Below are 10662 nucleotides of genomic sequence, written 5' to 3'. Positions count from 1 at the left end.
ACATTGAGGTCTTTGATCCATTTGGAATTGACTTTTGTGCAGGGTGAAAGATAGGGGTTTAGTTTCATTCTTCTACAGGTGGAGATCCAGTTTTGCCAGCACCATTTGCTGAACATGCTGTACCCCTTTGTCAAATACCAGGTAGCTGAAATTGAATTTACTCATATTTGGGTCTTCAATTTTGTTCCATTGATCTATGCATCTATTTTTGTTCCAGTACCATGTTGTTTTTATGACTATAGCTCTGTAATACAGCTTAAGAGCTGGTATAGTAATCTCCCCCGGCATTGCTCTTAGTGCTCGGGGTTGCTTTGGCTATCTGAGGTCTTTTGTGCTTCCATATGAATCTTAGGATGGTTTTTTCCAATTCTGTGAAAAATATCATGGTGATTTTGGTTGGCATTGCATAAATGGCTTTTGGTAGGAAGGTCATTTTCACAACATTAATTCTTCCAATCCATGAGCATGGGAGGTCCTTCCATCTATTGATGTCTTCCTCAATCTCTTTCTTTAAAGATTTAAAATTTTCATTGTAGTGGTGTTTAATGTGTTTGGTCAGGTTTATTTCTAGATATTTTATTTATTTTGCAGCTGTTGTGAAGGGGAGTGTTTCCATGTACTCTTTCTCTGAATACTTGTTATTGGTATAAAGAAAGGCTACAGACTTTCATAGGTTAATTTTGTAACTTTACGGAACGTGTTAAGTTCTAGGAGTTTTCTGGTGGAATTAATCTTGTCTTTTCTTCTGTCTCTTTTCTACATATGCTTTCCCTCATGCTTTGGGCTGCCCCCAAATCTTGTGTCTCTTTACCTAAAGCTCACTTCCCTTCTCTGCCATGTGACTGCTAGTCTTCTAGAAAGTATCTGTCTGACCTCCCTGCAGGGCCCAAACCCGCATGGCTTTGTGGCTTTTTTCCTCCTCCCCTGCATTCTCATTCTCAGGGCAGCTGCTGAGATTCAGTTTGCCTGTCCTGAATATTTTTCCTTAAATTCTAATAAAATTGTCCGAGAGCTTCTGTTTGAGTTCATTCTTAATTTATGAATGTGTCTAAGAATCCCAAAAGGGGAGCCTGACCTCCCTTGTATCAATAATATTCCCCTAGGGTGAGCAGTTCAAAGCACTGAATGAGTTAATATATATTGGTGTATAATAAGCACTCAGTGTTGGTCATCTTCATTTTGCTCTGGGGCCATTAGATTAATATATTGCCATTTATGTTTTATGCTGTCAGTCACTCCACAGAACTTCCTCCCTCTGGTTGAAAGGAACCCAATGTACTTGGATCAGTGTGTCCCCTTCAGTCAAGCAAACAATCTAAGAAGGGTTTGGGTTTTTGTTTTGTTTTTTTGTCCAATTTCAGCAAACATTCACTGGACCCTGTTTAATCAAAGTGGCACACTGGAAGGACAGAAAAAAAAAATTGGAACTCTTTAACCTCCTTGTCATGGTATTCAACCCCTTTCATGACTGGAGCTAAAATCTATTTCTTTTATTTAAGAATTATTTTTTTTAACCTGTGCGTGTGTGCATGCATGCATGCATGTGTGTGTGAATGCAGTACCCCTAAAGTCCAGAATAGGGCATTAGATCAACTGAAGCTAAAGTTATAGGCAGTTGCGAGACACCCCACATGAGTGCCTGAAGCCAACCTTGGGTCCTCTGCAAGAGCAATACACTTTCTTAACCACTGAGTCATCTCTCCAGTCCCTGTCTGGATTAATCTTATATGGCACTTTTCAACATCAAAACTAAATGATGTACAATTTGTAGGACATGCTGCCCAGGCCCAGGGTTTTGTTTGGGAATATCCTTGTCTGTTTGATATTCTAGGCTTAATACTTATGATGAGTGCCCCATCAAATCTGACAGATGACTTTATTTATGGATTTTATAAGAGTTTTGTCCACAGATATTTAGGGTAAGGTTGTGTTAACACGAGCTCTGTTCAGACAAATAACCAGTTTTTCATCTAAAGTTTTAGTATCTGTCATAAAGTAGTAGTTAGTGTATGTTTTATTAAATAAATCAATGAGAAAAGAACCACCCTAAATTAAACATTAAACATCCTTCTACATTAATTGGAGACATCTGGCTATGAGGTTAAAAGGATGGAATTAAAGCATGGAATTAAACTGCTCAGGAGGAAATGTTCACTCAACCATTTAATGGCCACACTACATGGAGTAAGGTACTTAATATGCTTGGGTTTCACATCTCTAACATGGGACAAATAATCGAACATGTTTTGTAGGTCACTGAGTTAGAAAAAATAACACATGCAAAGCATTAAATGAATTCTGGCACATATGAATCACTCTACCAGTGTTACCTATGAATATTATTTGGGGCTAGAGTATTAAAAAAATGTAACTAGAGAGACACCTAAGGACCAAATCAGTTCTGAACACACTATAATGACATGTTGTGACTTGACTGATACGGTATGAAGTAAGATGCTGGGATGCAATGGAATTCTCCTGACGTTGCCTACTCGGCATCTTGCCCCTCATTTCTGTAATAGCTTTCAGGTTTCTCTTTGAGGAATCAGCCCTCCCCACGGTAAGTTTCAGAGTCAAGCATTCAACATAGATAGTTTTAAGAATCAGAGATTGAAGGCATCACCCAAGAGAGGTCACTTATTCACAACAGCCTTTTTTCTTTTTTTTTTTTTCTTTTTGGTCTTTTTGAGACAGGGTCTCCCTATAGCCCCAGCTGTCCTGGATTCACTATGGAGACCAGGCTGGCCTCGAACTCACAGAGATCCGCCTGCCTCTGCCTCCTGAGTGCTGGGATTAAAGGTGTGTGCCACACACCGGGTATCATGGTAATGAGGATCTAAGAGCATGAAGTGTGAGCTTTGTTTGGGAAGAGAGCAGAATCTGGAGATGACAGAGACAAAAATCCCCCATCATACCATGTGGCTTCCTGGACCCTGCTAAGTTGTGTGAGTGTGTTTTAATGCACACAAGCAAGCAAATTTCCTTTTGAGTAGTGTAATCATGACTAGTCAGTGTAAAGGTGAAAACTTATCAAATTGTTATTATTGTACTACCTCCTAGATGCAGTGTAGGATATCACTGTAATGGGACTAACTTACACCAGGAATTTTCACTACAATGAAGATAAGGAATATTTATTATCAAACAACTATAATCTTATCAGACCTGGTGGCCAGAAGAATGTAAATACAGGACCCCAGGACAGTAAAGCCCTGTATTTATAATGTGGCCTCAATGGAGGACATGGAGAAAAAGCAGATTTCAAGGTTAATTCCTGGGATTCTACAGCAGGGCCAGGAATTTCCAGGACTCCTGGATCACTGCAGATGATAGTGCACTTTGAGAAATAGCACCCTAGAGTGTCCAATTGCTCTGAGCTATTGTAGGTAAATTTAGAGTTGCAAATCCAGTGGGGAAGGAGTTCCTACAAGGCAATGAAATGGGATAATTTTCATAATGATTTGGGGAGTTAAAAGGACTTTGAAGACCAAGACTGAATGTAAAGCACTAATTCTGAGGAAAATTGGGCAAATTTTGCAGTGTCTCAGCTCTAAAACTGGAAGGAGATACGCACTGTATTTGCATCTCTTTGTAACTGTTTTCTATAAAAAGAAGTGGTATCGAATAAAACCAAGAATTTGAAAATTAATTTCAAGCTTATGGCCTCATCAATTTCATTACAATAAATAGTAACTTCCCAGTAGGTTACAGAACACAATCAACAAAGATGACCTTTGAGAATTCATCTCGGTTTTTAACAGAGCAGGCTATAATGAGCACAATTATAATAATTGGTGAGAAGCATTTGCATTGGATTCTATACTACATGAAAGACAACACAGCAAAATGGAATCGATTGCTTTCTAAAAGAAACACAAGGCTTTCACAAAGGAAAGGTCCTACTGACTGTGATGTGTCAGGACAAAATTTTGCTGTTTGATGTGTCCCACCTCAAACAGTAAGGCAATAAGAAAACCATTTCCTAGTGCCTGGACAGATGGCTCAGTGGTTAAGAGTGCATACTGCTCTTGTAGAGGACCCAGGTTCAGTTCCCAGCACCCATACAGTGGCTCACAACTATTTGTAACTCCAGTTCCAGGGGATTCAACACATACTTCTGGCCTCTGAGGGCACTGCATGTACATGGTGCACTTAGATGCAAAGAGGCAAAATACTCATACATATAAAGGAAATATAAATAAATCTTTTTTTTTTTTTAAAGGCTAGGCATGGTAGTACATGCCTTTAATCTTAACCATTGGGAGACAGAGGCAGGCAATTTTCTGTGAGCTGGAGCCCAGCCTGTGTTCATAGTGAGTTTCAGGCCAGCCAGGGTCACATGGTGAGAACCTATCTAAAAAAAATGAAACAAACAAATCCCCCCTCCATTTCTTGTTGAACATCCATATTTGTCTTTGTTAAGGGCTAGAACAAAAGTCAGCACTGTGACTAAATCACAGAATCGTACCCAGTGCCTCTGAAAATGGTTTCTTCTGGAGAACTGAACCCACATAAAGTACCTGATGTACATATGTGTGTGTGTATGTATGTATGTATGTATGTATGTATGTAATGGTAATCACTCCACACAGGCCTTGGAAAAAATGAGAGAAAAGTTCTCAGATCATTTTCCACAGGGCTCATTTGTCTACAGAGCCTAGTTCAGAAAGGCTGATTTGTTAGCTTGAAAATCCACCCGCAAAGCTAAATATCTATGTAACATTTTTTTTCCAATTCTAAGCAAGGTGGCTTAGCAATACCGAGTGGTTCTTGGAGCAATTCAAAGCCTCACCAAGAAAACTGGAAGACTAATATTCAATGTGCTCAAGTCACTCTTTGTACACCAATGAAAAATTTGTAGCAACATTCACGTCGGTGGAACTCAGCTCCTGTTCTGCAGAACCACGCAACAGATCTTAACCTACAGCAAGACAGTCTTGGACTTCATCCACAGCCATTATTTGTTAAACTGCCAAGTGCATCCATTATGTAGAGACCTGACTTGGTGCGAGGATAACATAACACTGTGACTTAAGCAAAATTGCAAAACGAATTCTGATCTGTATTGTTGAGGTTTTATGAAATGCCTACATACGTATCATGAGTTTCTAGATAAAGGCTTGTAAATCCTACATCTTGATTTTTGTGTTAGATCTTGCTGATTCACTATTCCATTACCCACTCTTTTATTTCTGACTTATAGAGCCTGTATATTTAACTGTACACATCAGTAGACAGGCAAAGAGATAAAAAATTCATTGGATGGGCCTTTTCTGTATCTTTCTGCCCCCTTGTTTTTTGTGTGATCAATAGAAATCGCAACTCTACAGAATTATGAAGTGACCCTAATTGGTAAGAAGGCTTTGTGTTAGAGTGACAGACTAGAAAGATAAAACCATTCTTAACTTCACTGTAGCCAAACATCCTTAGTCTTAGCTTCTTTTCCCATTGCTGTGATAAGAAACTCTGATAAAAGTAACTTAAGAGAGAAAGGGTTGATGTTAGGCCACATTTCAAGGGTACAGTTCATCATGGCAGAGAAGCTTGAAATAGCTGGTTGCATGGCATCCGCAATCAAGAAGCAGAAAGTGATGAATGTACTCTCTTTCTCCACTTACACAGTCCAGGATCCCAGCCAGGAAATGGTGTTACCCACAGTGGACAGGTTTCTCCATCTCAATTAATGTAATTGTGATATTCCCTAATCAAGATATGCTCAGAGGCCTGTCTCCCAAGTGAGTCTAGATTCTGACAAGTTGACAATACCAATTGTCACAATGATTAATCTCTAGATTCCTTTTAATATGAGAAATAAGATACTTCTTTCATGATTAATCCTCTTTCAAGTGGCAAGGTATAACTCTATTTTATAGACTCCACAGGCATTTCTTAGTCAAAATCAGGTGACTTCATCAACTAATTCAGATGAAACTTGAACTGGTTTGCAACCACTGAAAGACAAATAAGAAACAAAATGCCACCCAACTTGTAGCATGTAATTTAGAGTGTCACCTAACTGGTAATAAACACATAGGAACAAGATTTCATTTTTATTAATTAAAATTTACAAATATAATCTAAAGAGAAATTTAGATCAATAGTAAATAAGGAATAAATAAATAAGTGGATACAATGTGCAATATGCATAAAAATTAGTGAACTGGTATTTTGTAAGACCTTAGAGCATATACTTCCCAAAGACAACAAACTAGGTCTAAAAATATGCCTTAAAAGCTGACAGACATGCAGGCATACTGTGTCTCTTTTTTAAAATCTGTTTCTTGGTTCTTGAGACCTTTGTGTGACTTCTTCGATGACCATTTATGCTCAGTATTTCACTGCTGGACCAATCTGGGACTTTGATCTTTTAGCTTTTTTAATGTATAACAGATGAATATCTTAACAATTTTCAGGATAGTAGAAAATTATTAGCATGTTTTTCATGTCCAGTGAAACTTTGCAAGTCTGATTTCCATTCTATACCCTTGAAAAGATATTAAAATATTTTAAAGACCTAGTAAAAGAATAAAAATCATTAGCCTGTATTTAAGATAAAGTCTAAAGGAATCCTAGATTGCATGTGATCATCAGGGGGATATTTGGTTTAGTGCTACTCTCTAATAAATAAGAATTTGTGGTTATGTGATTATTTGTTCTAAAATATTTTGTTTTGGAAAGTGTTCATGCTAAGTATCTGCTAGGATACTGTCCTCTGCTTCAGTTGTTAGGTAGAGCTTTGGGGAACTGTCCTATCTCTTCTATGTAATCTCAGTATTATTCACTTAATGACCTGGAATGCTTGTTCTGCCCTCATATGCAAATATCCATGGGTATGTTTATGGAAATTATTGGCACACATCATTCTAACAACCTGAGGCAGTGTGCAGTACTGGATTTAATTAGTCATTTGTCCATGGTCTCCTCAGTTAGCTGTTGCATATTTTTCTTCATGTGGGAAAAGATCGGAAATATTTAGGAAGATTACTTTTCTGGAAAGTAATTTTTTCTGTCACTCATTTTCTTGTTATAAATATATAGCTATTATGATGATAAGGTAAAGAGACCTTACCCCTGTGACATCCATGACCTTAATGGCTGCAAGCTGGCCCGTTTTGACATGCCGACCCTGCAAGGAAAAAAACACAAGTTCAAAACCATTGCCTAGATCTAGGTCATGGTATGTCAGTGACTAGACAGACAGGCAGACAGACAGCCACATAGAAACTTTGGATGCTTTGAAGATCCAGTTCTAGCTCATATTTGTTTTACAAAACATGCCCCATCACTTCAGATTTTCTATGTATTTTCACAGTGAGCATCAAGTAAAAAAAACAAGAGTGACGTGGAACACGTTTCTCTTAAATGCACTGGACAAGGGCTTGTGTGAGAGGTACATTTATGTAGTAGTAGAGACAGGCCTGGATGAAGGGGACACAAGTAACATTCATAAATTGAAGACACTTTACTTTTCTGATTCTTAAAATATTTTGTATGGTAGCGTGGGGGTGGGGTGTAGCTGAGCAGTGTCCTAACATATACAGGTTCTTAGATGCAATCCCTAGTATGGGAAAAAAATGAACAAAATGAACTGGATAGAGTTGCTATAATTCACCTGAGCCTGTTGATTTATATTTATTTTATTATCATTTAAAAAATTTATTTTATATATGTGAGTGTTTTCCCTGCATGTGTGTAAGTGCATCTGTATTGTGCTGGTGGAAACCAGAAGAGGACGTTGGATCCCGTGGAACTGGAGTTACAGGTCAGTTTTTAGCTGCCATGTGGGTGCTGGGAACCAAACTCAGGACCTGAGTCCTCTACAAAAGCAGCCAGTGCTCTTAGCTGCCACTTAGCCATCTCTCAAGACCCATTACCCCATTATCTTTTTGTGGTTTTTTTGTTTTGTTTTGTTTTTAAATGGTCTCCTTGTAACCCTAGCTGACCTGGAACTATGTAGACTATCTCAGGCTGGCCTTGATCACACAATGATCTGCCTGCCTCTACCTCCCAAGAGCTGATATTAAAGGTTGTGCTAGCACATCTGGCTTGCTTTATCTTTATTTTCAAGGCGGACATGAAATGCAATAGGTAATCCAAACAGTGTCCAAGGAGATATTGCTGAATTTCAGCACTGCCTCCCCAGATGGACATCTTGATTGGAACCACATTAAGGCAGAACACACAGTGAATCAGAAGAGACTAGGTTATAGCTAAGGTACAATCTCAGAGAGTTTTCTCTTTGATTATTCCTTGAGAAAACCTAAAGTGTACACGAGACTCCAGGCAACAGCAAAGATAACCATCCTAGTACTCCTAAATGTATTTACCTGTGGCTCCATAAATACATTTTTCTTCTTTGGATTGATTAACCCTTACCAGAAAAGCTTGGGACTAGAAGTATTAGATTATGCTGCTTTGTTTTATTTTGTTTTGCTTCTTCAAATTTTGGTATATGATCCCAAATCTTGAATGCAATGTGTCATACAAAGTCAAATGTGGCATTCTCAACTCTGTGGTATCGTGGTATTCCAACAGGTTCAGATTTTGCAGCACTCAGGAGTTTGGATTTTTTCATTAATAATGCTTATTCATGTTATCTGAGGGTCTATTAGTTATGGCTAAGGAGATGGTTCTGTTGTTGTGAAGACCCAAGTTTGATTGGGGGGGGGCATTGTGATGCACTTTTGTACCCAGAGATAGGTGGATCCCTGGGACTCACAAATCAGCAGTCTAGTTGATTTGAGGATCTTCTGCAACAGCCTGGACTGTCCTCTGGATTCCATACATGTGCACCTGTGCCTGTTTCATTCACATGGGTACCATCACACACAACACACACACACACACACATACACACACACACACACACACACACACACAAAATCTGGATAAGCTCAGTTCAAATCTCAGCAACATTATCTGAAACAAGTCTTTTTGACCTGTTTATGCATCTGAAAAACAGAGATTCAAAACACCTAACTCAGAGCTGCAGCTGAGAGATGTGGGGATGCATCTGGTTCAAGTGGCTGCCAGGTAACACTGGCTGTCATTATTGATGGCTCTGCCTTGGAATTGAATCTAAATGCTGTCTTCCCAGTGAGGTCTTCTCAAGCAGTCCAGGATCATGCTCAGTGTACTTCTAGGACCTGGAATAGTGTGCACCCCCAGATGGCATGGCGTGTTCTGAATGAGCAACAGAGGCCATTGCTAATACATGTGGTTGGGGAAAGGTGGTCAGCTTTCTGTGATTTAGACCTGGCTGAATTTAGGGGGAAACCATGCACGTTTAGTTGTGTCTTTGTTTTCTGAAATCATGGTCAAAACAAATAAGAGAATCATTGGGAAAATTCTGCAACCCTGTCTTCACATTCCTGCACCTTTCTGTGCTCCCCCTGCTGCCCCGACGTCCTCCCCGTTTGCCATTTTCCTTCTTACATGTCTCGGCTTTCAAAATCTATTGTGTCCGGTTCTCAAAGTGCTTCCTCCTCCTTTCACCTCCCCTTTGCTCTTTCATTCTGTATCACTTCAGAAAGAGCACAAAGGAGACACTAAATCATAGGTCTTCACATTCCTGCACCTTTCTGTGCTCCCCCTGCTGCCCCGACGTCCTCCCCGTTTGCCATTTTCCTTCTTACATGTCTCGGCTTTCAAAATCTATTGTGTCCGGTTCTCAAAGTGCTTCCTCCTCCTTTCACCTCCCCTTTGCTCTTTCATTCTGTATCACTTCAGAAAGAGCACAAAGGAGACACTAAATCATAGGGAAGGCATTGGTGTGGGATCATGCAAAGAGCCTCTGGTTCTCTTCTTATAGTGTGTGTGTGTGTGTGTGTGTGTGTACAAGTGACTGTATGTGTGGTTTGTATGTGTATGTGTATGTGCACGAGCATGTACATGGAGGTCAGAGGACAACCTCTGGTGTTGTTTCTTACCTTCCACATTGTTTGAGACAGAATTCTCTGTTGTTCATACCTGCATGTGCAGGGCTGCCTGGCCTTGGGGGAGCCTCCTGTTCCTACTCCCTTGTTACCATAGGAGCACTGGATTTACAGGGGTGTACTACCATGCTCAACTTTACATGGATTCTGGGGATTCAAACTCAAGTCATCACGCTTGGGTGACAAAGGCTTTACCACAGAGCCATCCCTAACCCTTTGTTTTGTTGGTTTTTTTTGTTTGTTTGTTTTTGAGACACGGTCTCATGTGGCTTTGGTTGACCTCAAGTTCAAGTTCAATAGATAGGAAAGACAACCTTAAGGTCATGATCCTCCTGCCTCTACACCCCAAGTGCTGAGATTACAGGATGTACCACTTTGCATGGCTAAAATGGTGTTTTGAAACTTCCCATATTTAACTGAGTTAAACACTGAACTGTTTATCTCTGCTTCACTTACAGTTTTTAAATGTTTTTAAAATTGGGGGTCAGGTAACAAGAGTGACTATTACTACCACAGGGGAATATTCAAATTAAACTTCACATCGCTATCAAAATTTTTACTTATTTCCACTTTCAAAAGACATTAAAAATACAAATGTTGATATAATTTAAAGTAGAATCTAAAATGCTTGTCCAATGATGAATTGAAAATTAAATTTACATGAAATGGAAAATGATCTTCTAAATGGAAACGAAAGAGTTAAAAATATTCCCCACAAACATTGGAG

The 10662-nt window shown here is 39.3% G+C and overlaps 1 protein-coding gene across 6 annotated transcripts in view; it reads right to left on the bottom strand.

Moving 5' to 3' along the window:
- Positions 1 to 10662, bottom strand: part of Tnik (TRAF2 and NCK interacting kinase) — a 448219-nt gene that overhangs the window by 178107 nt on the left and 259450 nt on the right. For all 6 annotated transcript variants that reach the window (XM_008830100.3, XM_017797395.1, XM_008830101.2 and 3 more), the window contains exon 3: positions 7070 to 7126. In XM_008830100.3, the coding sequence (XP_008828322.1) occupies positions 7070 to 7126 (57 nt within the window). The remainder of the gene's footprint in view (positions 1 to 7069; positions 7127 to 10662) is intronic.

This window comes from Nannospalax galili, unplaced genomic scaffold (genome assembly GCF_000622305.1).
Source record: "Nannospalax galili isolate Female #2095 unplaced genomic scaffold, S.galili_v1.0 scaffold33, whole genome shotgun sequence".
Taxonomy (NCBI): Eukaryota; Metazoa; Chordata; class Mammalia; order Rodentia; family Spalacidae; genus Nannospalax; species Nannospalax galili.
The sequence above is the reverse complement of the archived record's forward strand: the minus strand, read 5'-3'. Positions and strand labels throughout refer to the sequence as shown.